The 23,169-nt window shown below is 49.6% G+C and overlaps 1 protein-coding gene across 2 annotated transcripts in view; it reads right to left on the bottom strand.

Moving 5' to 3' along the window:
* Positions 1–3,179: 3,179 nt before the first annotated feature.
* Positions 3,180–23,169, bottom strand: part of VPS53 (VPS53 subunit of GARP complex) — a 41,219-nt gene continuing 21,229 nt past the window's right edge. For both annotated transcript variants that reach the window (XM_083715070.1, XM_083715071.1), the window contains exons 14-22: positions 22,734–22,976; positions 20,423–20,570; positions 19,546–19,628; positions 16,714–16,792; positions 14,443–14,591; positions 10,416–10,485; positions 9,537–9,674; positions 5,889–5,993; positions 3,180–4,748 (exon numbers count right to left, since the gene is read on the bottom strand). In XM_083715070.1, coding sequence (XP_083571196.1) covers positions 4,578–4,748; positions 5,889–5,993; positions 9,537–9,674; positions 10,416–10,485; positions 14,443–14,591; positions 16,714–16,792; positions 19,546–19,628; positions 20,423–20,570; positions 22,734–22,976 — 1,186 coding nt within the window. In that variant the 3' untranslated portion in view covers positions 3,180–4,577. The remainder of the gene's footprint in view (positions 4,749–5,888; positions 5,994–9,536; positions 9,675–10,415; positions 10,486–14,442; positions 14,592–16,713; positions 16,793–19,545; positions 19,629–20,422; positions 20,571–22,733; positions 22,977–23,169) is intronic.

The following is a 23,169-nucleotide window of genomic DNA, read 5'->3' on the forward strand; positions in this document are numbered from 1 at the left end:
TAGGTCCAGTCGTGGCAGACTCTGGGGTTGCGGCGCTCATCTCGCTTTATTGGCCGAGGGAGCTGGCATACAGCTTCTGGGTCATGAGGCCAGCATGACTAAGCCGGTTCTGGTGAACCAGAGCAGTGCACAGAAATGCCGTTTACCTTCCCGCCCGAGTGGTACCTATTTATCTACTTGCACTTTGACGTGCTTTTGAACTGCTAGGTTGGCAGGAGCTGGGACCGAGCAACAGGAGCTCAACCCGTTGCAGGGATTCGAACCGATTACCTTCTGATCGGCAAGTCCCAGGCTCTGTGGTTTAACCCACAGCGCCACCCACGTCCCACACTTTTCCTTACGACGTCCCTATTTCCATCAGAGAACTGTTGGAGGGGATGCATTCGACGGCAGTGGAGGGAGCCAGAAGAAACGGCCCAGTGTTCGCAGCTGCATGTGGGTCAGTGAGGCACAGCCCCATTTGTCGTCATGAGCCGGCCTCCGATTATGGGATGGCATGCATGCCTCAAACCCAGAGGCCTGCAGTGACACTCGTCTGCCTCCCAGATGAGCTGTGGACTCGCCACCCCCAACAATATATAGAAGTGTGTGCAGAACAACCTTTGGAAGCCTCCTAGATCTCTGCGTCATCGCCGGGGAAGGACTCCTGGGGGCGGCGGGGGAGCTCAAAGCAGACCTGGGGGCCAAAGCAAACACACGGCCAACGTCTGGGCCCGGCGGCCACGGCGCTCGAGTGCAAGCCCAAAGCCCCTTTCAGACAAATTCCTTCATGGCCCTCCTGGAACGAGGCGCAGGAGAGAGCCAGCCACCACCGGCGTCTGTGGCTTCGAGCTATGCACGTCCCGGGGCCAAGGGCTTCCTGAAGGAAGGCCGCAGCCTCATCCTGGCGGGGTGAGGGACACAGGATGCTGGTCTCTGCTGAAACCGGATCCTGGGGAAATTGATGCCAATTGGAGCAGGGTTTCAAGAGGCAGATGAGGGAGAGGGATTTCCTCTGTAAGATTCTCAAAGTGCAGCAGACCTGCCCCGGGAAGGCTTCTCTGCGTCTCACCTAAACAGGAAGCTCTTTTAACTCTCTCCATCCCAGCTGCGCTGGCACTGCTGGGGTTCACCTGGGGTCGTCAAGCTCAGCAAAGTATTCAGAGGCACTCCCTGGTCACAGATGAAGCCCTAAGCATTTTGGAGGCCCAGCACTCGACGCAGAAGTTGCATTTCAGCTGCCACCGTTTCTACAACGGTGATGTTTTAAAAACAGGGTGCCTTACAAACCGGGATTAAATGGGTCAATTACCTATTGAAACCCTTCATTTTCCCTTCTTTTAAAGAGTTGCTTTTCATTGACGCCTCTCACAAATGCCAGAAGCCCACACCAAGTTTCTTAGGTCCAGGGGTGTTTCATATTTGAGACATTTAAGCAGGTGTGCACCAGTGTAGAAGCAGATGAGACATTTCCCTTGTGTGATGTGTCTGCAAGCCTCTGGGAAAGGATTGTCTTGTTTCAATTGCACGTTAGCCACGCTGGGAACCTTTCTGGCTGAACAGTGGGGTACAAATGTGCTAAATAATAATAAAAACACACACAAGAATGCCAACAATGAATAATAATTTAGATGGCCAGACCGATATCCTCTGACATCTCTCTTTTTCTGTGAACTCGTCCAGTACCACTTTAAATATGTCTTAACACTGCAATCCCAACACCTCCCCAAAACCAGACTTTACTAGGGAGAAATCCGCATCAAACACAGTGAGATCTACTGCCAAGCAAACATGCAGAGGTCCCTTTGTTGGGCACCCTTTACTGACTCCTTCGTCTCGGAGGTTAAAAGCAAAGAGGGACCAGAAAAGCACACCACGTTCCCTGGGCACAGAAGAGTGTCCTTGTTATGAGGGGCCCTCCTGGTTAAACTCGAGAATGGCAAAGCCATTGGGATGGAAGAGAAGGGGTTATGAAACTCCCCCCGCCCAATTTGCTCCTTCTGGAGCCTTTGGAGCAGAGAATTCTCCCTGGCTCTGAATACCAACTCTGTCTGCGAAAAGGTCACTCCTGCAAAAGTTTAGAGGGCGAAAGAGGGAACTCCGGCTTGTTAGAAACAAGGGACAAAGCCTGGCAAACACCACACGCAGAGACCCTCACCGAGAGACGTGCAACTTTTGTGGAGTGGTTACAAGCATATATTTTTTTTAAGTTATAAATATAAAACAGTGAAATAAAGCTGTATTTTTTTTAATCATGTGTGCACGAGATCCAGCTTCCACCGTTCCTTGCTGGCGAGACAGGGAATTCCCAAATGGTAGATCGTAGGGTGCTGCATTATATACGGCCCATTCCCTAAAAAACAAACTAAGAGTCTGGTCCTCATGGTTTGAAATAAAGAGTGGATTTAAACAAGAAACTGCCTTATGCAGAGTCAGACCTGTCAATCCCTCTAGCTTTCGGGTGGGGCTGGTTGCTTGAATGGCACAAGAGATAAATGTAAAGACTCCTACGAGTGTCAAAGAATTCTTTCACAGAGGAAATGTCTGCTGCCTCTTTGCATGAATCCAGGGCCTCAGCCTTGTTTCTTTCTTATTGGGCTCCTTTTAGTGGCAAGTAATTCTACCACAACTATGGATTGCATGTGACTACATCATTCAGTTCTTTCCAACAGAGAGATGCAGAAAAGCTGCCTGTCCTCTGAGGAGCCTCCCCACCGCATCTCTGTATGAGGCACTATTCTGCCCTTAGAGCTCAGTCCAATCAGCATCTGTTCAAGGCAAGGCAGTTCCACCAAGAGAAGGATGCAGGAGACCTAGCTGCCCCTCCAAGGAGGATATCCATTGTGTCTCTGCCTGAATGACTGTTCTGGAGCTTGCCCAGGAGTCCTTGTGCGAGTCCTGGCCAAAGAAGCAATTCATGCTCAAATCAAAGGAACTGGCTCCTCTAAAATTAAAGCGTTGGGGTGCGGGCAGTAAGAGTAAAGTGTGTTTAATGAGTTCTGGGCTTGCTCACACACACTCCCTTTGGCAAAAACGGTTCCGACTTTGTTTAATAGATATCACTGAAAACATGTACAAACACAGACGACATGAAAAGAGGCTGCCCATTTACTTCACTGAAACTTCACTCTGCAAGAAACAGCAAAAGAAAAAAAAATCTGACAGGAAGGCAGAACTTAACAAAAAGAAAAAGAAAAACCTCACAGAAGAATCCTCTTTATTAACAGAAAATGTACAACTTAAAGGAGAGCTATACAGAACAGAAAATGTACAACTGAAAGGGAACCTAACCATCCAAAAGCAGCTGATAAATAAGGAAAGAGGGTAGTTTCAAATCAAGATGACAAAAAAACAAAGTTTTTTTAAATCTTCATGCCAAAGTGGCAAAAACTGTCAACAGCGAAAAGTATACTTCCATTTTAACGGTCAACCTTTTGTCTACATAGCTGCAAAGACAGGGTTGGGTGGACAAACCCAGCTCTGAATATTTTTCAGCTTCCTGATCTTTATCACCTTTGGAATTTATGGCCCGGGTTTTGTTTGCCCTTAACGCAAGGACATCCATATAGCCTGGGAGGGAGAAGCCACGCCCGCCTTGATTAGGCTTCCTTTCGCAAGCGGATCCGTAGCGAGAGTCAACACCACGCACGCCTCAAAGAAGCCAAATGGGACAAAGGGCCAACCGAGTCAAGCAGCAAGGCGGCAGCCGACTCCAGTCAAGGAGGGTCGGCAGCTAGCGGCCCCTAGGCCTTAGCTCAGCCCCGCCTCCGGAAAACAATGCAAATTATTGTTTCGAAACCAAGCTGCCAGGGTGTTTTTAGGAGCCACAACTAAAGGGACCCTGCAGGAAAGTCACTGGGGGGAGGGTGGGAGTGAATAGGGTCCTGTCATATCCTGCGGGTTCCAGGACCATCAACATTCCCTGCACCTGGCGTCCGTGTTTTCTTACATTAAAAGCGCATTCCTGTGCAGGACCATAACAGCCATTCCCACACAGAGGACAAAGCAGCACTCGGCCTCACTGAGGACCACTGTGCTGCGGGGACTGTATGGAAGTGAACACAGGGAAGGCAATGGCAGGGAGATGAAGCAGCTCAGGTGGAGAAGCTCAGGGGATTCCTATGGAGGAAAAAGCGCAGAACTGATCCCATTAGGAGACTCCCATGTTGAGGACTTGCAGGCCTGTACCATTTCAGACCGTGGGGCAGAACTGCACGTCTGAATATCCTCCTCCCTATAGAAACAACCCATACTCATAGTGAAGCAAGCATGTGACAATGAAAAAGTGAAATATGTGGGGCGATTCCTTTATATTTTTGAAGGTGGCTCAGGAGACGTTCCTCACTGGAGTCTGAAGTGGTACAGGATAGCCGAAAAGCTCCCTTGTGTGACTTTTCTGGCTGGTACAGTCTCAGTGCCAAGGATCTTCCAAAAATGAGCGATGAGGAATTCGAATCTGGAGTACCTGGAGCGGGCGAAGGGGAGCCTCATTCTCAGCAGCCCGAGCAAGAAGCCATCTCAAGGGGGGTTCCAGAACTGGCACGGCTCATCTTGGAGAAAGAGAGAGCAGGGCGTGGAGGGGAAGAAGAAGAAGCCCCCTAGAGCCTCTTCTTGATGAGTTTCTCCAGCTTGCGGATGCGCGAGGATTCCTGCTCGGGCGTAGCGGCCGCCAGGGAGATGGAGCTGGCATTGTCGCCTCCGGAGGGAGGGGCCGGGAGCCTCTGGCGGAACAAGTCCAGCATGCTGCTCTGCTCGCTCCTCTTCAGACCCTGTGGGGCGAGGGAAATGACATGTGTCAGCAAATTGTAGCGATCACACAGAGTCCCTGGACATTTAACCATCGATTGATCCCTGTGCCACCACTGTGCTCACTTCCCTGCTGCCACCAACCCGTTACTCTCTGGTAAAACACCAAGTCCAGTCACTTGTTAAAAGCGAACCAAATAAAGGAAGTTTATTTTACAAACATTAACAAGTTTATGGTTTCTCAGATAATATTTCTGCCAGTATTTTAACTTTAGCAGGTGGCGCTGTGGGTTAAACCACAGAGCCTAGGGCTTGCCGATCAGAAGGTCGGTGGTTCGAATCCCCGCGACGGGGTGAGCTCCTGTTGCTCGGTCCCTGCTCCTGCCAACCTAGCAGTTCGAAAGCATGTCAAAGTGCAAGTAGATAAATAGGTACTGCTCTGGCGGGAAGGTAAACAGCGTTTCCGTGCGCTGCTCTGGTTTGCCATAAGCGGCTCAGTCATGCTGGCCACATGACCTGGAAGCTGTATGCCGGCTCCCTCGGCCAATAAAGAGAGATGAGCGCCACAACCCCAGAGTCAATCACGACTGGACCTAATGGTCAGGGGTCCCTTTACCTTTACCTTCCTAATACCTTCTGACTGATGATCTCAGCTGTTTGACTGACTCCTCTTAACTAATTCTCTCCCTCTCTGACACCAGACTAGCCCAACCCACAGACTTCTCTGTCTCTCCTAACACCAGACTGTCTTCTCAACAACTCTAACTCACTAAAAACCTCTGTGCTTAAATCTTACACACCGTTAACTCTGCCCTCTTGGGTTCCCATTGGTTGGTCATTTTACAATTAGTTAACCCTTTCCTTATGCACCCAGTATGATGTCACACACATCATAGGGCAAACGCCACACGAATCAACGCCAAAATAAATCGGCCCAAGATTGCGTCAACGTGCCCCCTTCCCACCAGAGTGCTCATCGGGATGGTCTCCTGTGTGACCTGAAATTCCTGCATTATAGCGGGCTGGACTAAATGACCCTCTGGGGTCCCTTCCAACTTCTATAAATGAACAGGAGCCGCAGGTAAGCTGCAATGCTGGCCTCAAAACCCTGGAATCAGGGCAGAGGCCACCAGCGCTGGTGGAGCCCACAGGGCTCCCCTCACCTTCATGTCCAGAATCTTCTGGAAGGTGTCGGTGCTGCAGTCGGCCAGGAGTTTGATGTAGTTGTCCACAAACACCACGGGCGGCTCATGGGGGGCCATCACGACCTGCAGGGAGAGGCGGGGAGTAAAACCGTCAGCAGGAGGGTCGTCTGGGCAGAGGGTGGCTGAGGCAAAGCCCTTCCGCCTGATCGGGACGGCCACCTTCAACTTGAAGGAGCTGGGCTGCAATATCCCCCTTAAAACCTTGAGGAACCCCAGAGAGGTGACACACAAGCCACCAGAGGGGGGTGATTTCATTGTTATTTGTCACGTTAGCATCTCTTCCTCAAAGCGTCAGGCTCAGCTCTCTCCCTCTCCTCCATTTTGCCCTCACAACCACCCTGCGGAGCGGGGTTGGCTGAGAGAAGCCCCCACTAAGAGAGCTTCACGGCTGAGGGGGCGATTCGAACTCGGGTCTCACAGGTTCTAGCCCAGCGCTCTAGCCACCATGCTAACACCAGCCCTCCCGCCTGTTCATTTGCAGCAGTTCTCAACCTGTGGGTCCCCCCAGATGTTATTGGACTACAACTCCCATCATCCCTGGGCTCTGGCCTTGCTAGCTAGGGGTGATGGGAGTTGTAGTTCAGCAACATCTGGGGACCCACAGCTTGAGAAAGGATGATTTAGAGGCTGCTCTAAAGAGGATCCCACAAGAAAGTGATCGTGACCACGGCAACTACGGACCACAAAGACCACAGCAAGTCAAGGGACGTTGAAGCGTTAAAGCAAGGCGAAGAAAGTAAGGCATCAAAATGTTGCCGTGCGAAGAATTCAGAGAGAGGCAGCACACAGTCCTGCCAACTAATAGCCACCAAGAACCTATCCTAGGAACTTAAGAAGAGCTGTGCTGGATCAGGCCAGTGCCCCATCTAATCCAGCATCCTGGGCTCATGGCGGTCAACCAGGTGCCAGTGTGAAGCCCATAAGCAGGACCCAAGCTCCAAGACCCTCCCTGCTTCTGTGGATTGGTCCAGTCCTTTTTCAAAGGGGCAGGTGCCGCCACCGAGAAGGCCCTCTGCCTGGTTCCCTCTCCCTTCGTTTCTCGCAGGGAGGGAACCACCAGAAGGCCCTCAGAGGTGGACCTCGGTGTCCGGGCTGGATGATGGGGGTCAGGCATATTGGGCCAAAGCCATTTAATTCCTTCCTGCCATCATTCCTCCATACTGAATGGGGATTAAGTGAGGAGCAGGGTGGGATATAAATGCAATAAACAATCTAAGAAGCCTGTGCCACTTAGAGCAAATGGAGGCTTCTAGTGGCAAGGCCACCCCCACCCACCCTGACAGAATCGTAGCCCCACAGGCACAAGCGGCGATGCAGGAGCAACCGCTGGCAACCCTCTGCGATGATCTCATCGGGAACGCCGGAGGAATGCCACCCCGAGGGGAGCCCAAACCTCCCCTCCATAGCCCTGGGACAGCATTCGGGGAACGAGAGAGAGAGAGAGAGATCTATAACAGTCTTGTGGGAAGTTCTTGTGGTTCTCTACGAAAGCCAAGCAACCAGCCACTGCGTCTGTGCAGAAAACCTGACGGCTCGAGGGAGAGAGAATCCACCGAAGAAACCATAGTAAGGCTGGTGGGGTTTTGTTTTGCCTTATATGTCTATATCACGGCTACTACGAGGTGTGGGAAGGCAAGGCCCACAGAAGCAACGGAGGGATGATTCACCAAACCACCAGCAATCGGGGCCAGGCGTGTGGGGGGAAACCTCTGTTTGTGAGGTGTCAGTGAGACACATTCCCCCCCCCCCCAAAAAAAATGACACACGCACCAAGAATCTGAGGCCAGAGGGCTAGGATATTTACTTATTAAAAGCCACTGACATTCCAGCGTTCTGTCTCAGAACAGGCCGTGCCATTTCTCCACCTAGGCCAGTAGTGCCTGCTCTGACTCGCAGTCGCTCTCTGGGCAAAGCCCTGCCTACCCGCTGCCTCTTTCAACGGGGGATGCCATGAATCGAACTCAGGACCTTCTTCATGGAAGGCAGGTGTTCTACCTCTGAGTTACCATCATTGGTGGCAACGTATGGGCTTGTTAATAATAATAATAATAATAATAATAATAATTTATTATTTATGCCCCGCCCACCTGGCTGAGTTTCCCCAGCCACTCTGGGCGGCTCCCAATCAAGTGTTAAAAACAGTACAGCGTTAAATATTAAAAACTTCCCTGAACAGGGCTGCCTTCAGATGTCTTTTAAAGAGAAGATAGCTGCTTATTTCCTTCACTTCTGAAGGGAGGGCGTTCCACAGGGTGGGCGCCACTACCGAGAAGGCCCTCTGTCTGGTTCCTTGTAACCTCACTTCTCGCAATGTGGGAACTGCCAGAAGGCCCTCGGCGCTGGATCTCAGTGTCCGGGCTGAATGATGGGAGTGGAGACGCTCCTTCAGGTCTACTGGGCCGAGGCCGTTTAGGGCTTTAAAGGTCAGCACCAACACTTTGAATTGTGCTTGGAAACGTACTGGGAGCCAATGCAGGTCTTTTCAGGACCAGTGTTATGTGGTCCTGGCGGCCGCCCCCAGTCACCAGTCTAGCTGCCGCATTCTGGATTAATTGCAGTTTCCAGGTCACCTTCAAATGTAGCCCCACGTAAAGCGCGTTGCAGTAGTCCAAGCGGGAGATAACTAGAGCATGCACCACTCTGGCGAGACAGTCTGTGGGCAGGGAGGGTCTCAGTCTGCGTACCAGGTGGAGATGGTAGACAGCTGCCCTGGACACAGAATTGTTGTCCATTTAAGCTCAATACTGCGTACTCATCTGGCAGTGGCTCTTCAGGGAGAGAAAGGTCACTGGCCACCCAGTCACTTTTTAAACCTGGTGATGCTCTCAGGGATTGAGCGGGCAAAGTCGACCGCTGAGGAGCCTGTCACGAACTGGTTGGATGCAGAGAAATGGTGGGAGGGATTAGTTGGGGAACCTCCATGGGATGATGGCTCAGGGGATTGGTGGTGGGGCGGCGATGAGGGAGCAGACTGGGAAGAGGTAACAGGGCTTAGTGAACTGGGAGAGTCAGTGCAGAGAGAAGTCGAGAAGCAGAGTTGGAAGCAAGAGAGAGGGAGGATGGAGGCCAAAAGAGCAGAGCTGAGTCAGGCTGGTGAAGAGTCACAGGTGTGTTCCCCTCCCGCCCTGTCTCCCAGAACCAGAAGAGGCATGAAAAGGGCGAAGGAGAGGTTGGCTGCACAAAGGCACAGTCTCCGATTGCTTGGAAAAACCCCTGGAGAGGAAGGAACTTAAGACAGCTGTGAGGAGACGAGGACTTTCAGCAACTGATTTTCTTGAAGGGAGACCACCAGGAATGAGCTGATCTGCTCATTAGCTCCAGCACTCGACCATGTCTGTGGCGATTGCGTTTTTGATAATAAAGAGCTAACTCCATCTTTTGATAAGAAAGAGCTAACTGTGAGATTACGGACCGGCAAGGCTCCCGTGACAATGTCGCCCCTTCCAATAGGCAACTAAACAGGCTGACAGTGGGTGCGTGGGACAGGAGACAGGAGAGTTTTGCAGAAGGGCAGCAGGGAGTCAGGTAAGAGAAAGAAAGAAAGAAAGAAAGAAAGAAAGAAAGAAAGAAAGAAAGAAAGAAAGAAAGAGCGAGCCCCGAAGTTACCTTTAGAATCATTTCGGCACGGGTCATGCCTTTCACCACAATCTTGGTGTAACTGGCCGGGGCCTTCCTCACCACCTGGGACCCGATAGACGGCAGGTCCAGAAGAACCATCTTCAGAGAATGAGTGTCCAAAAGCAGCTGCATCAGATTTAAAGGTGGGGGTTAAGCTTCAGTGGGTCAAGGGAGCCCCCTCCCGACTCTTGTTGCCCAGTGGGAAAGCTCCACGCATGGGACGTGGTTATTCCAGAGGGCGGGGGATGAAATCCTAGTGCTTTCCAACACCCCAAATCAGTCTTCCCTCTGGATATTTCGGACCACACCAAGTCCCATCATCCCCAACCAGAACAGCCAGTGCTCAGAGATGATGGAAGTTGCAGGTCAGTAATGTTGGGAAGAGATCACATTGGCTACCCTGCACTAAAACATTCTTCTTCTGGCATATGCTAAGAAATAGAAACTCAGGGCACTGCGGCTTGCTTAAGCCCGGTCAAACCCAGGCAATAAAACTCACTCAAGTTTAAACAAACCACAGTTCCCCAAGTTCAGAAATCACTAGGAACTGTGGTTTATTTAAGAGCAGAAATGGAAGCTTCCTCTTGGCCTCTTGCCCAGGATTTTCAATGGCAGCTCAGAGTGGCTGCCTCGCTGGGTTGCCTCTGCTCGGACTTCTTTTTGCTGGATGAAGGAAAATGCCATTCAGAAATACATTCTGCAGTCAACATGGGATTTGCTTCCAAAGTGTGGTACGTTAGGCATCCCAATGCAATATTTATGTTTTAAAAATACTTAAAAATTCAAAATGCAATGTTCTCCCTTTCCCACGCTGCTCCGCCTGCAGGCCCCTGCCTAACCTGATCCCTTCCAGTCCTTGATTCTCACCTGTTCTGCCCCCACCATGCTGATGGGCTTGCACTTGAAGAGGTGGTTGATAAATTTGGGGATGAAGGAGCTGCGGGGAAAGAATTGAAGAAATCAACATGGCACACTCCACATTTTATCCCTCCCATTTAAATAAAATAAAAAACACAAGTGTAATTTCCCCTCTCCTCCTTTTTAACAATTTAACAAACAAAGAAAAGGAAGGGGAAAACAGTCTTTTTTTAAACAACAAAAATGTAAATGAAACAAACAAAAATTATCAAGTGGGTGGAGCGACTCCCCTCTGAGGAAAGGTTGCTGCATTTGGGAGAAATAATAATATAATAATAATTTATTATTTATACCCCACCCATCTGGCCGGGTTTCCCCAGCCATTCTGGGCGGCTCCCAACAGAATATTAAAAGCACGACAAAACATCAAACATTAAAAACTTCCCTAACCAGGGCTGCCTTCAGATGTCTTCTAAAAGCCAGGTAGTTGTTGAATTCTTTGACATCTGAAGGGAGGGCGTTCCACAGGGCGGGCGCCACTGCCGAGAATGGCAGACAAGAGGTAACATGATAGAATCTTATAAAATTATGCACAGAGAAAAGTTTTTCTCCTTCTCACTTAACTTGTAGACATGCAGTGAAGCTGACTATTGGGAGATTCTGGAGAGCTAAAGTAAAGTCCATTTTCACACAGCACAAATCTAAACTATGGGACTCCCATCAGGGCATCTTGGGTGCCACTGTGGGAACAGGATGCTAGGCTAGATAGTCCCCCTTTGACCCAGGCTCTTCTGTTTTTTTCCACATGCAGAAGGTCCCCCAGTATCTTCAGATAAGACTGGGAAATACTTGCTGCCTGAAACCCTGGAGAACTGCTGCTGCCAACCAGTGTAGACAGAGCTGAGCTCAATGGATGCCAATGGTCTGATATGGTTTCAAGGCAGCTACCTATGTTCCAGAGGCACCTTGAGATTCCAACCAGGTGTTGCCCACACATTTTTAAGCATACTCCTGCGGCCATGGGGACTAGGAGCTTTTAAAATGGAATAAAAGTGACTGGAGGGGGGACGTTCAATTCCCAAGAAGCTGATCTCTAGGCCTTTCAGCCCACAGCTGCTGGGGTGAAGGAGACACCCTTGCAGGCTTCCACAAACGCAGCAATATTTAAAGTAACGTTCCCTTCCCCTCTCCATCCAAACTCGTTCCAGATGCAAGAGTCGGGCAAAGTTTCCCTCCATGATGTGGGCTAATCAGTGAAGTCTTTATAAAAAAAACAAAAACGAAATTAAAAAGAGCCAGGCAAGCAGAGCCAAGCTATTAAAAGCCTGCCCGGCAAAAATGGCAGAAGTCTGTGTATTTAATCTATAAATGGATTTATCACCCCGCTAAGCGATACTATAAAAACCTCAGGCACAGTTTCTGTTGGAGCCTGAAGCGCCGTAAATTTTTCGCAGAGGCAGCACTTTAGAAAGCCCGCCAACATCTGATGATTTATCAGGAGAAGGCCCCTGAAGGTGAAACTAAACGCTCCCAGAGAGGGGGAAAGGGACACAGAGAGCCCCAAAATGTTGGTGCAAACCAGTCCGAGAGATCCGCCTGCATATTTCTCGACAAAAACAACATGAAAAGAGGGGTTTGAAGGGGGGAAAGCTTCAGAGAAACACCCAGAGCCAGACAGCAACTGAATGGAACATCTCTGCTCCAAAGAAGTCTACCTTAGCTGGATCAGGGGCTGAAGAGGAAAGGTAATGGCTGCCTTTTCACAAGGCAAGGAAAAATTGCGGGGCCTCTGACTTTTATTTCCCAAATCAATCCATGGATTGGAGGACCCCCCTTTCTACTTCTCTCCATTTGGAGAACTGGTTCTCCACCTGGACTGGGAAGGTGGGGTCCAGACTGACTCCAGCTGCAAAAGTGGAGGCTGCTGAACACTCTTGGACTGGGGTACTGTTTGGGTACTGAATTCTGGTGCTGGAGGAGACTCAAGAGTCCCATGGACTGCAAGAAGATCAAACCTCTCCATTCTGAAGGAAATCAGCCCTGAGTGCTCACTGGAAGGACAGATCCTGAAGCTGAGGCTCCAAGACTTTGGCCACCTCATGAGAAGACTCCCTGGAAAAGACCCTGATGTTGGGAAAGATGGGGGGCACAAGGAGAAGGGGACGACAGAGGACGAGATGGCTGGACAGTGTTGTCGAAGGTACCTGCCTGACATGCTCTGGTCCATGGGGTCACGAAGAGTCGGACACGACTAAACGACTAAACAACAACAACAACGTTTGGCCGTTTTTTTGTTGCTGTTACTGATTTTAATTTTGCTGTACCTTTATTTTAGATGGTGTTACGACTTACGTGGAAATGGTTTTAATTTGGATGCATACTTTTTGATGTTATGTTTGTTTGTTCGTGCCTATTTTTGTTATGTTTGTAATTACTGTATTTTTCCCTGTTGTAAGCCGCCTTTGAGCTTGGTTTTAACTATGGAAAGGCGTCATACAAATAAAATTATGTATCTATGCGTACGTAATCATTGCTCTTCCACTTCTCCTCTGGGACGGCTTGTTCAGCCATCCTCTGCCTAAGACTACAACCATCCCTTTGGTGTAGAGGCTGGTCCCCATGTTAAACCGCATTGAGGTTTCAAGGCTACACACTATCACGGAACAACCATCTCCTTTTCGGCTCAGAGGTAAAGTTCTGTTCCATGGGGTTTTCAGCTAAGCAGGAGGATTTCAGCCTAAGAAGTTTCAGCACAGGTACGTTCTATCACATGTGGTGGGCATGCAAGATAAGAAAAGCATTCTGGGAAATGATATATAATGAGTTGAAAAAAATGTTTACACTAACGTTTGTGGGGGGAAAACCAGAGGCTTTTTTACTAGGAATCTTAGGTGCAGAGATACCAAAGGAGCAGAAACAATTATTTATGTACGCGACGACAGCAGTGCGGATACTACTGGCCCAGAGATGGAAAGAAGATAAAGTCCCAACCAGAGACGAATGGCTGGTGAAGGTGATGGACTATGCTGAAATGGCGAAAGTGACTGGGAAAACCAGAAACCAGGAAGAGAGGAGCTTTAAGGGGAAATTTTGCAATGTATTTAAGAGAACACTGTAAACAACGAAAAACTTTGGCAGGATTTGAGTAACGTAATGTACTAAAAGGTAAAAATGGATTATTTAAGAAAAATAGAGAAAATAAATGAAGCGGTGGGAAAAGATTGGAAATGGTAACCATGGAAGGGTGGAGGGGAGTCAAAAGATTCAGGGAATCTTAAATGATGATGATGTTCAGCGTTTGAATTTAAATTTGAAGTGTAAAACTTAATAAAAAACGGTTTAGTAAAAGAAGACGAAGAAGTTTCAGCACATGGCTGGGGAATCTTGTCGACGGTGGGCGGGGCAAGGAGCAAAAGTGGGCAGGGCAAGGGATGCAAATTCCAGCTCTGAGCAGCGGCCACACTTGCACATGACGCTCTTTGCCCACCATCCGGTCAAGTGAGAGGCATTGCCAGAGTTCATGGATGGTGAAAACCAGCTAGGGTGGTGGTGCAGGGCCGGTGAGGCAGCGTGGCCTGGCAAGAGAGTCCTGGGGGGCCAGAGGTCCCAGAAGGCCATGCATACCTAAACAGCCTCGGTCCTGTATATCTGAAGGAGTGTCTCCACACCCATCGTTCAGCTCGAACACTGAGATCCAGCGCCGAGGGCCTTCTGGCGGTTCCCTCACTGAGAGATGTGAGGTTACAGGGAACCAGACAGAGGGCCTTCTGGTGGCGCCCGCCCTGTGGAACGCCCTCCCATCAGATGTGAAGGAAATAAGCCGCTATCTTCTCTTTAAAAGACATCTGAAGGCAGCCCTGTTCAGGGAAGTTTTTAATATTTAACGCTGTACTGTTTTTAACACTTGATTGGGAGCTGCCCGGAGTGGCTGGGGAAACTCAGCCAGATGGGTGGGGTATAAATAAAAATTTATTATTATTATTATTATTATTATTATTATTATTATTATGCAAGCAGAGCAGCAGGAGGAACTCACTTGGCGAACTTGATGCAGAACTGCGTGAAGTACTTTCGGGTGGAGGCCAGGTTGTCCCGGATGATGGGGACGTTCTGCTTGATGTGCAAGATCACCGACGTGACATAGGGGCTCTGGTCGCCCACGTGCTCCACGTTCTGCCACTGCATCTGCAAGGAGACGGGAGGTTTTTACGTAGCAGTGGAACGAAACCCAGCTTCCGAAGCCTGAAGGCAACACAAACCAGAGACCGACAGGGATGCTGCCCAAGATTTTCGTGCCCGTGTGATGAGTGTATTTTCTGGCGTATAAGACTACTTTTTAACTCAGGAAAATCTTCTCAAAAGTCAGGGGTTGTCTTATACGCCGGCTACAGCAGCAGCTCCTGCAACAACTCCCCACCAAAGGCTAAAACAACAGCAAATTAAATCAGAGGACACCAAGCTCTCTAGAGGAAGCAGAAATACGCTTGGAAATAAGCCCCAGAAGCCCCCGGCCACTGGGAAGTGGAGCGGATTTCCGAGCCGGACTAGAGACTGGTTTTTTAAATTTTTATTTGGTGTGCGTTGGAAGAGGGGTAGTCTTATACGGCAAGTATATCCCAAACTCTATATTCTAACTGGAAATGTTGGGGGGTCGTCTTATACGCCCAGTCGTCTTATACGCAGGAAAATACGGTATTTTAATCCCATCTTTCCTCCAAGGCGTTTAGAAATCTCTTACGTCATTCTCTCCCTCCAACCCCATTTGTATGCTCACAACGGTCCTGTCAGGTAGTTTAAGGCTGCCGGGTTCAATTTTGGCGGGAGACGGAGTGGGCCAGAAGATCAAATTTGGGTTAGGCGGGGATTTATTTGACCCCTGGGCTCAACTTTTTCGCTTTCCATTTGTGCTACCAGCAGCAGCTGACGCCCTAACACAGCTTGGTTTTTGTATACAGCTGGGGGTGGGAAACCTTTTTGAGTCTGAGGGCCAAATTCCCTTCTGGACAACTTCCTGGGGGCCGTGTGCAGGCAGTGGGAGGGGCCAGAGGCAAAAGTAGGTGGAGCAACCAATGCCATTTTTTTGCCTTTGTGCAGTAGGCCAGATTCTATGCACACTTGCTCATCCATGCGATGGTCACCTCCAGGCTTGACTACTGTAATTCGCTCTATGCGGGGCTGCCCCTGAAGCTGTCCCAGAAACTCCAGCGGGTACAGAATGCTGCAGCGAGGCTCCTCTCGGGGTCTCTGCCATGGGAGCATATTCACCCAGTGCTTTTCCAGCTGCACTGGCTCCCGGTGGAGTACAGGGTCAGATTTAAGGTGCTGCTTTTGACCTTTACAGCCCTTCATGGCCTAGGACCCTCGTACCTATGGGACCGCCTCTCCCGGTCTGCCCCACGGAGAGCCTCAAGGTCCATAAATAGCAACACCCTAGAGGTCCCAGGCCCTAAGGAAGTCAGATTAGCCTCAACCAGAGCCAGGGCCTTTTCAACACTGGCCCTGGCCTGGTGGAACGCTCTGCCTCACGAGACCAGGGCCCTGCAGGATCTGATTTCTTTCCCCAGGGCCTGTAAGACAGAGTTATTCCGCCTGGCCTTTGGCTTGGAGCCAATTTGATTCCCTCCCCCTCTTTCTTTTTTCTTTTCCTTTCTCCTCCTGTGATGCGGCTGCATTTTAATATTTTAATGTTTCAGTATTTTAATGTTGTATTTTGATTTTGTTTTTAAGTTGTATTTATTCAACTTGTTTTTATTATTGTTTGTTAGCCGCCCTGAGCCTTGGCTAGGGAGGGCAGGGTATAAATAAATATTATTATTATTATTATTATTATTATTATTATTATCATCATCATCATCATCATCATCCCTCTTTCGCCTCCATCCAGGGAACCAAGGACACATTTCCAGCCGGACCAAAACACTCAAGGAAGGTGCAAAGCAGGGCTGGCAAGGGGCGTGGCCTTCAGAGAGGGGGCGTGGCCTGGGGAGAGTCCCATGGACCACATCTAAACCCGCTGGCCTGAGGTTCCCCATCACTGTTGTATTCTCACATTTTGTACACCTCTTCAAAATTTGTTTTAAAATAATTATAATTTTTTATTTATACCCCGCCCTTCCTGGTTCAGAAAACCGGGCTCAGGGCGGCTAACAACAAATTTAAAACACTTCATTGATGCTACAAAAAACAGCATAAAATACGGTATAAAACGTGAACAGCACTCTGATAGTTTGGTAAGCTTCTCGGGGTTGGAATACACGTCCTCCGGAATCCCTTCCAACTTTAGCTTTTAAAAGTTTGAGACTCCTACCTTGCTCATGGCCGTGAGAGCTGGGTCACAGGCAGCGTCCAAATCCTGTACCAGAAGCTGGATGCTGTTAGAAATCACTCTGCAAAGGGAACAAGGCGGTTTCATTTTACGTTTATTGCAGTGGGACCCAACACAATGAAGGCCCCGCTAGCTGTGATGCCCTAGAAAGTTGTTGTTACTCATCTGACAACTTTCTGAATTTCCTTTTTTTAATGATACAGAGACACATGGAAAATAATAAAAGTGAGATGAAACGACTGAGGCAAAGGCCAGCTGGGTGAGCTCAGGGTCAAGGAGGAGACCACTGAATTTCTCTGCTTGCACACTCTGTTCTAGAGATGCAACCTTACGCTGGAAAAGGGAGGATTCAGGATTGCCTCCAGGCAAAATCTTCATTAAAATTTCCTGCCTGCAGAAAACTAGCAAGTTCAGGGGAAAGCGGCCTGACACCCTACTTTTCTACATTTAGGCCCCACCTGCCCTGTACTTGTTAAAAAACAGAGACATCACCTTGCCAACAAAGGTCCGTATAGTTAAAGCTCTGGTTTTCCCAGTAGTGATGTATGGAAGTGAGAGCTGGACCATAAAGAAGGCTGGTCGCCAAAGAATGGATGCTTTTGAATTATGGTGCTGGAAGAGACTTTTGAGAGTTCCATGGACTGCAAGAAGATCCAACCTCTCCATTCTGAAGGAAATCAGCCCTGAGTGCTCACTGGAAGGACAGATCCTGAAGCTGAGGCTCCAATACTTTGGCCACCTCATGAGAAGACTCCCTGAAAAAGACCCTGATGTTGGGAAAGATGGAGGGCACAAGGAGAAGGGGATGACAGAGGACGAGATGGTGGGACAGTGTTCTCAAAGCTACCAGCATGAGTTTGACCAAACTGCAGGAGGCAGTGGAAGACAGGAGGGCCTGGTATGCTCTGGTCCAGGGGGTCACGAAGAGTTGGACATGACTAAACGACTAAACAACAAAGCCCTGTACTTTTAAAGCAGTCCTATACCACTTTAAACAGTCATGGCTTCTTCCTCCAAAGAATTCTGGGAGTTGTATTTTGTGGTGGGTAGTAAGAGCTGTTGGGACACCCCATTCCCCTCCCAGAGCCCCAATCCCCAGAGTTCCCTGGGCAGACGGACTGATGGCTAAACCACTCTGGGAATTGCAGCTCTTTTATGAATTGCAAGTGCTTTTGTGCAAATGTGTTTTGAGCAGAATGCATTTTTCACTTCTTCATTACTTTTACATGACTTCCAGATGTTCTAAATGTTTTAAACACATTTGAGTTTTATACTGTTTTAAATATGTTTTTCATTTTAAATGGCATTATTTTAACTTTTTGGCCCTGGGCCCCCTTCGGTAGGAAAGGAGGACCAGAAATTTCTTTCAAAGGGCTCGAGATGGGATGCATGGATCTCCTCCCTGTTTTATCCCTCACGACAAGCCCTGCCAGGTAGTTTGGGCTGAGAGGCAGTGACTGGCCCAGTGTTCATTGGCAAACTTCATGCCCAGGTGGGGATACAAGCCCCCATCTCCCTCGTCCCAATCTGGCACTCTTATTTACCACACCAGCCTTTCCCACCTCCAGATGTCATTGGACTACAACTCCCATTATCCTTAGCCAGTAAGGCAAGTGACGATGGGACTTGTAGTCCAACAAAACCTAGGTTGGGATCTAGGTGGCAATCACGCCAGTGAGAAGGCCTTTCTATGTAATGAGAGGCTAAGAAGTTCAACAACGAAACACAGGGGGTAAACGAATGTTAACACAATTTGAATTGTGCTGAACAGCTCTATTAGAGAAATAAGCTCGGCGCTCCACTCAGCTGCCAAATTTGGGAGACACAAATTACGCCTTCCCAGGCATAATCTACTCTTAGTAAATTAAAGCTGTCAATCTTCCCTCAGGAACGGCCAAAATAACTTCCTGACAGAGCTGTCAACGCCGAAGCCGCTCGTCATGACACGAGAACTCGCTCCGCCACCTCCTCGTAACATTTCCACTCGTGCCGGGAAATTAAAAAAAAAGGCGCGACAAAACTCCCAGCCTGTCAGGGCTCACACACGCAGCTGTTAACGGCGCATAAAAACAGTCACCCGTTAATAGAAATATCAGCTCTCGTCTACTTCCATTTTCTTTCAGCGTGAGGGAAACGTCACCTCAGCTGACAGGCCTGTCAGGAAAAAAAGGCCTGGAAAACACAGGCACCGCGGGGAGCTGTGGCTGCCAATATGGCTGCCAAGGTGGCCGCAGTGGCGGAGAGGGAGAGGGGCTCGCAGGCCCCACGGTGGTCCTTGGAGGAGCTGAGCAGATGTTTAAAAAAAGGGGAACCTGCAAAAATGGGAAAGCCAACTTAAAGAGTGCTTTTAATCTTGAAAGGCAGGCATAGGCAAACTCGGCCCTCCAGATGTTTGGGGTCTACAACTCCTATCATCCCTAGCTAACAGGACCAGTGGTCAGGGATGACGGGAGTTGTAGTCCCAGAACATCTGGAGGGCCGAGTTTGCCTCTGCCTGTTTAAAGGCCTTGTTGCAGGGGTTATTTGCAGCCTGGGGGAGGGGCCGCGTTCCCATCTGAGCAACCTTCCGGGGGCCGCACTTTGGCGGTGGGCGGAGGCAACGGCAAAAGTAGGCAGGGCAGTGCGTGCAAATCTTAACTTTTGGACGGTAGACTAGTTTCTGTACATGTAAACTTCTCTCTCCTCCATCCAGACAAGCAAATGTCTTTGGCAATCTGAGTTTTTGGGCTATGACTCCCCAGCAGTCCCAGCCAGCCCAGGACCCCAGATCCGCGCATTGGGGGGGGGGCGGGAGGCCGCCAGAGGCATACATACATGCTAAAGGTATCCATCTCCCCCATCAGATTGATCCGCTCCACCAGACTGGCGTCGACTTTCTCTCTGAGCTTCTCTTCGAGCTGTTGAAGAAGTTTGGGGTGTGAGACAGGGAGAGAGGCTTTCTCCGTGAAAGTCTGGCTAATCCCAAAACGTCAAGTCTAACCACCCGCTTAACCATGCCTACTGCTCTCTGCCTTAAGTATAAAATTAAAAACAGCCTGTGTGAGGCACCCAGGGACAGATATGTGCACCCCACACCCCAAATAACTGGGGACCCCCGTTTCCACATTTCTAGAATTCTGTCAGAAACAGCAGGGTGTTTTCAGATGTGCTATGCCAGGGGTCAGCAAACTTTATTAGCAGGGGGCCGGTCGACTGTCCTTCAGACCTCAGGGGGGGCCAGACTATATTTTGAAGGGGGGGGGAAATGAACGAATTCCCCACAAATAACCTAGAGTTGCATTTTAAATAAAAGTACACATTCTGCTCATGTAAAAACACCAGGCAGCCCCCACAAATAACTCAGAGATGCATTTTAAAGAAAAGGACACATTCTACTCATGTAAAAACATGCTGATTCCGGGACCATCCATGGGCCAGATTTAGAAGGCGATTGGGCCTTAGTTTGCCTACCCATGTGCTAGGCTTCCTCGAGAGCAAGTGGGAGGAGACAGCCTGCGCGCTGCAGCCACAGTCATTGTTGAAATCCATCTCCCAACAATCCCCCCAGCCTCTGCCCTAAGCTCATAAGGACTAGCAACTTGGGTTTCGTTTTAAGGTAGGACCAGGCAACCACATTATTTTGGGCTGAAGATCACATCCCTGCAGGATTCCCCGGCGCTCCCTGGCCCCCCCAACCACCCGCAGGCTTTACCTGTTGGGTGGTCGCCAAGCAGTACTCGGCCGTGCTGAGTATGCTGCAGATCAGGCAGAGCTCTTCCAGGGTGAACTTGGCCACCTCCGAACCCTCTTTCTCCTTCAGCAGGCTGCTGATTGTCAGCCCCCCACTGCTGCTGGTCGTCCTGCAAGGGGGGAAACAACACGGCAATTAAACACAGAGGGGGGTTTGACAGCCCAAAAAGCAGCCAGCTGTGAATGCCTGTTTTGTTTTAAATTATTTTAAATGCATTGCTTTAAATGCATCGGCTGTTTCTGGTGGGTTTTTAACTTCTTCTTTTGTTTTTCTTGCATAGGTTGTGTAGGAGGCGATTAGTAAAATTAAAATACCGTATTTTTCCGTGTATAAGACGCCCCCATGTATAAGACGACCCTGATTTTTTTAAACTTTTTTTTTATTAATTAGGAATTATGGTGCTGGAGGAGACTCTTGAGAGTCCCATGGACTGCAAGAATATCAGACCTCTCCATTCTGAAGGAAATCAGCCCTGAGTGCTCACTGGAAGGACAGGTCGTGAAGCTGAGGCTCCAAGACTTTGGCCACCTCATGAGAAGAGAAGACTCCCTGGAAAAGACCCTGATGTTGGGAAAGATGGAGGGCACAAGGAGAAGGGGACGACAGAGGATGAGATGGCTGGACAGTGTTCTTGAAGCTACCAGCATGAGTTTGACCAAACTGCGGGAGGCAGTGGAAGACAGGAGGGCCTGGCGTGCTCTGGTCCAGGGGGTCACGAAGAGTCGGACACGGCTAAACAACAACAACAAAATTAACCCCAAATTAAGAAATTGTTTAGCTTTTTGGGGTGGGGGTGGTCACTTCTACCAATCGCTCACCCGCCTGCCCGCCACTGCCGATCGCTTGCCACAGCCACTGCCAATTGCATACCTCGCTGCATCCGCCAACTGTCTGCCCACTCGCTGCCACCAACAGCCCACCCGCCCACTTGCCACAGCTGCCAGTTGCCTGCCCAAATGCCGCAGCCACAGCCAATTGCCAGCAGGCCTTGCTGCAGCCACCAATCACCTGCCCAATGGCTGCTGCCAATCTCCTGCTCGCTGCTGCCATTAATCGCACGACCCCCCTGTGAATTCACTATCCGTGTATAAGACGACACCCAATTTTTGCCTAATTTTTTTCAGCAAAAGCATCATCTTATACACAGCAAAATACGGTATATACAATACTGCATTGTCCTGCATTCCCTGGGATAATTCACATTGGTAATCAAGGGGACCAAACCATTGTCTTTCTCAATCTCCTTACCATGAAGTCTCTTTTTCTGCAGAACAAGAATAATTATATTCAAGGGTGCAACAGGCTACATTCCACATTCTTTTGTGGACGATCTTTGGGGAAAGGGGCGGGCACATCCGACTGGTGGGCGGGGCCAGAGGCAAAAGGGGCGGGTCCACAGGGTCACCTCTGATCTTTTCGCCAACAGCCCAGCCACACAAGAGCCAGTGGTTTCTACACCAACACACACACATCCCTCTCCATCTGGACATTTTCACAGTTAGACACCTTCCAGCCAAGCATAAGCACTGGGTGAGAGTGAGGAGTAGGGCCGGTGAGGGGTGTCACCTAGGGAGAGGGCGGAGAGTCAGGCAGAGTTGCGTGGAGGACCACATTTGGCCCAAAGGCCAGAGGTTCCCAACCCCTGCTCTGTACTTGAGCGTAGCTCAGTGATTGAGCACACCTGCTTTGCATGCAGAGGGTCCCAGGTTCAAGTCCTGGCATCTCTAGGCAGGGCTAGGACAAGGCCTCCTGTCTGTTACCCTGGAGAGCTGCTGCCAGCCTGTGTAGGCAAAGCCAGATAGGCCAATATTCCAGCTCAGTGTAAGGCTGTTTCTCATGGGTTGCTTCCAGCGACAGTCTAGACCAGCCTTTCTCAAGCTGTGGATCCCCAGATGTTGTTGGACTACAACTCCCATCACCCCTAGCTAGCAAGGCCAGAGCTCAGGGATGATGGGCATTGTAGTCCAACAACATCTGGGGACCCACAGGTTGAGAACCGCTGGTCTAGGCACACTGAAAAGCCACGACTAAAGAAGATCCATTAATCTCACTGGGTATCCCCCAAGCAGAATTTAGTTGGCTCCAACCCTCTGTATTCTTGAGGACTAGTTTATTGACTTTTCTTCGCTTTGACTGCAGACATCGCTCTCCCCTCGACGTTGGATTTATTACGCTGTTAGTGATAGTTTCACTTCTTGTTATTTGGGGGGGGGGTCCTCTAAAGCGCTAACATTTTTTTAAAAAATGTGATCTGACGGTGCTAAAACCTCACTTGGGCAGATTTCCCGAGAGGATCTTCCAGGCGTATTCCCGGAGGTATTTCTGGAAGATAGTGGAGAGGGCAATCATGGGCTCCCCGGTGCTCAGCTGGGAACATTGCACCATGCATTTCTTGTAGTACACAAAGAGGTCAGCACAGCTGGGCAGGACAGCCCCGCCCTCGTCCACGTTCGGCTTGGGGGGCCCTTGGGCTTTGAAATCCCCCACGAAGCGGTCAATCAGCTCGCTGAGGTTTCTGGAGGCAGAAGAGAAGCAAAGACAAACATGCAGGCAGTCAGGCAAAAGGATTTAGACCAGTTTTTGGTTGCCTCATTGATTCTTGTTCTACCCAGCGAGGCACAGATCTACCAGAGGGCATCAAATCCAAGCCCCCGAGCCTACCATCCCAGCCACGACGACTAGAAACTTGCCTTTAAGGCAAAACCCGA

The sequence above is a fragment of the Podarcis gaigeae genome (genome assembly GCF_964106915.1).
Source record: "Podarcis gaigeae genome assembly, chromosome: 15".
NCBI classification, from domain to species: Eukaryota; Metazoa; Chordata; class Lepidosauria; order Squamata; family Lacertidae; genus Podarcis; species Podarcis gaigeae.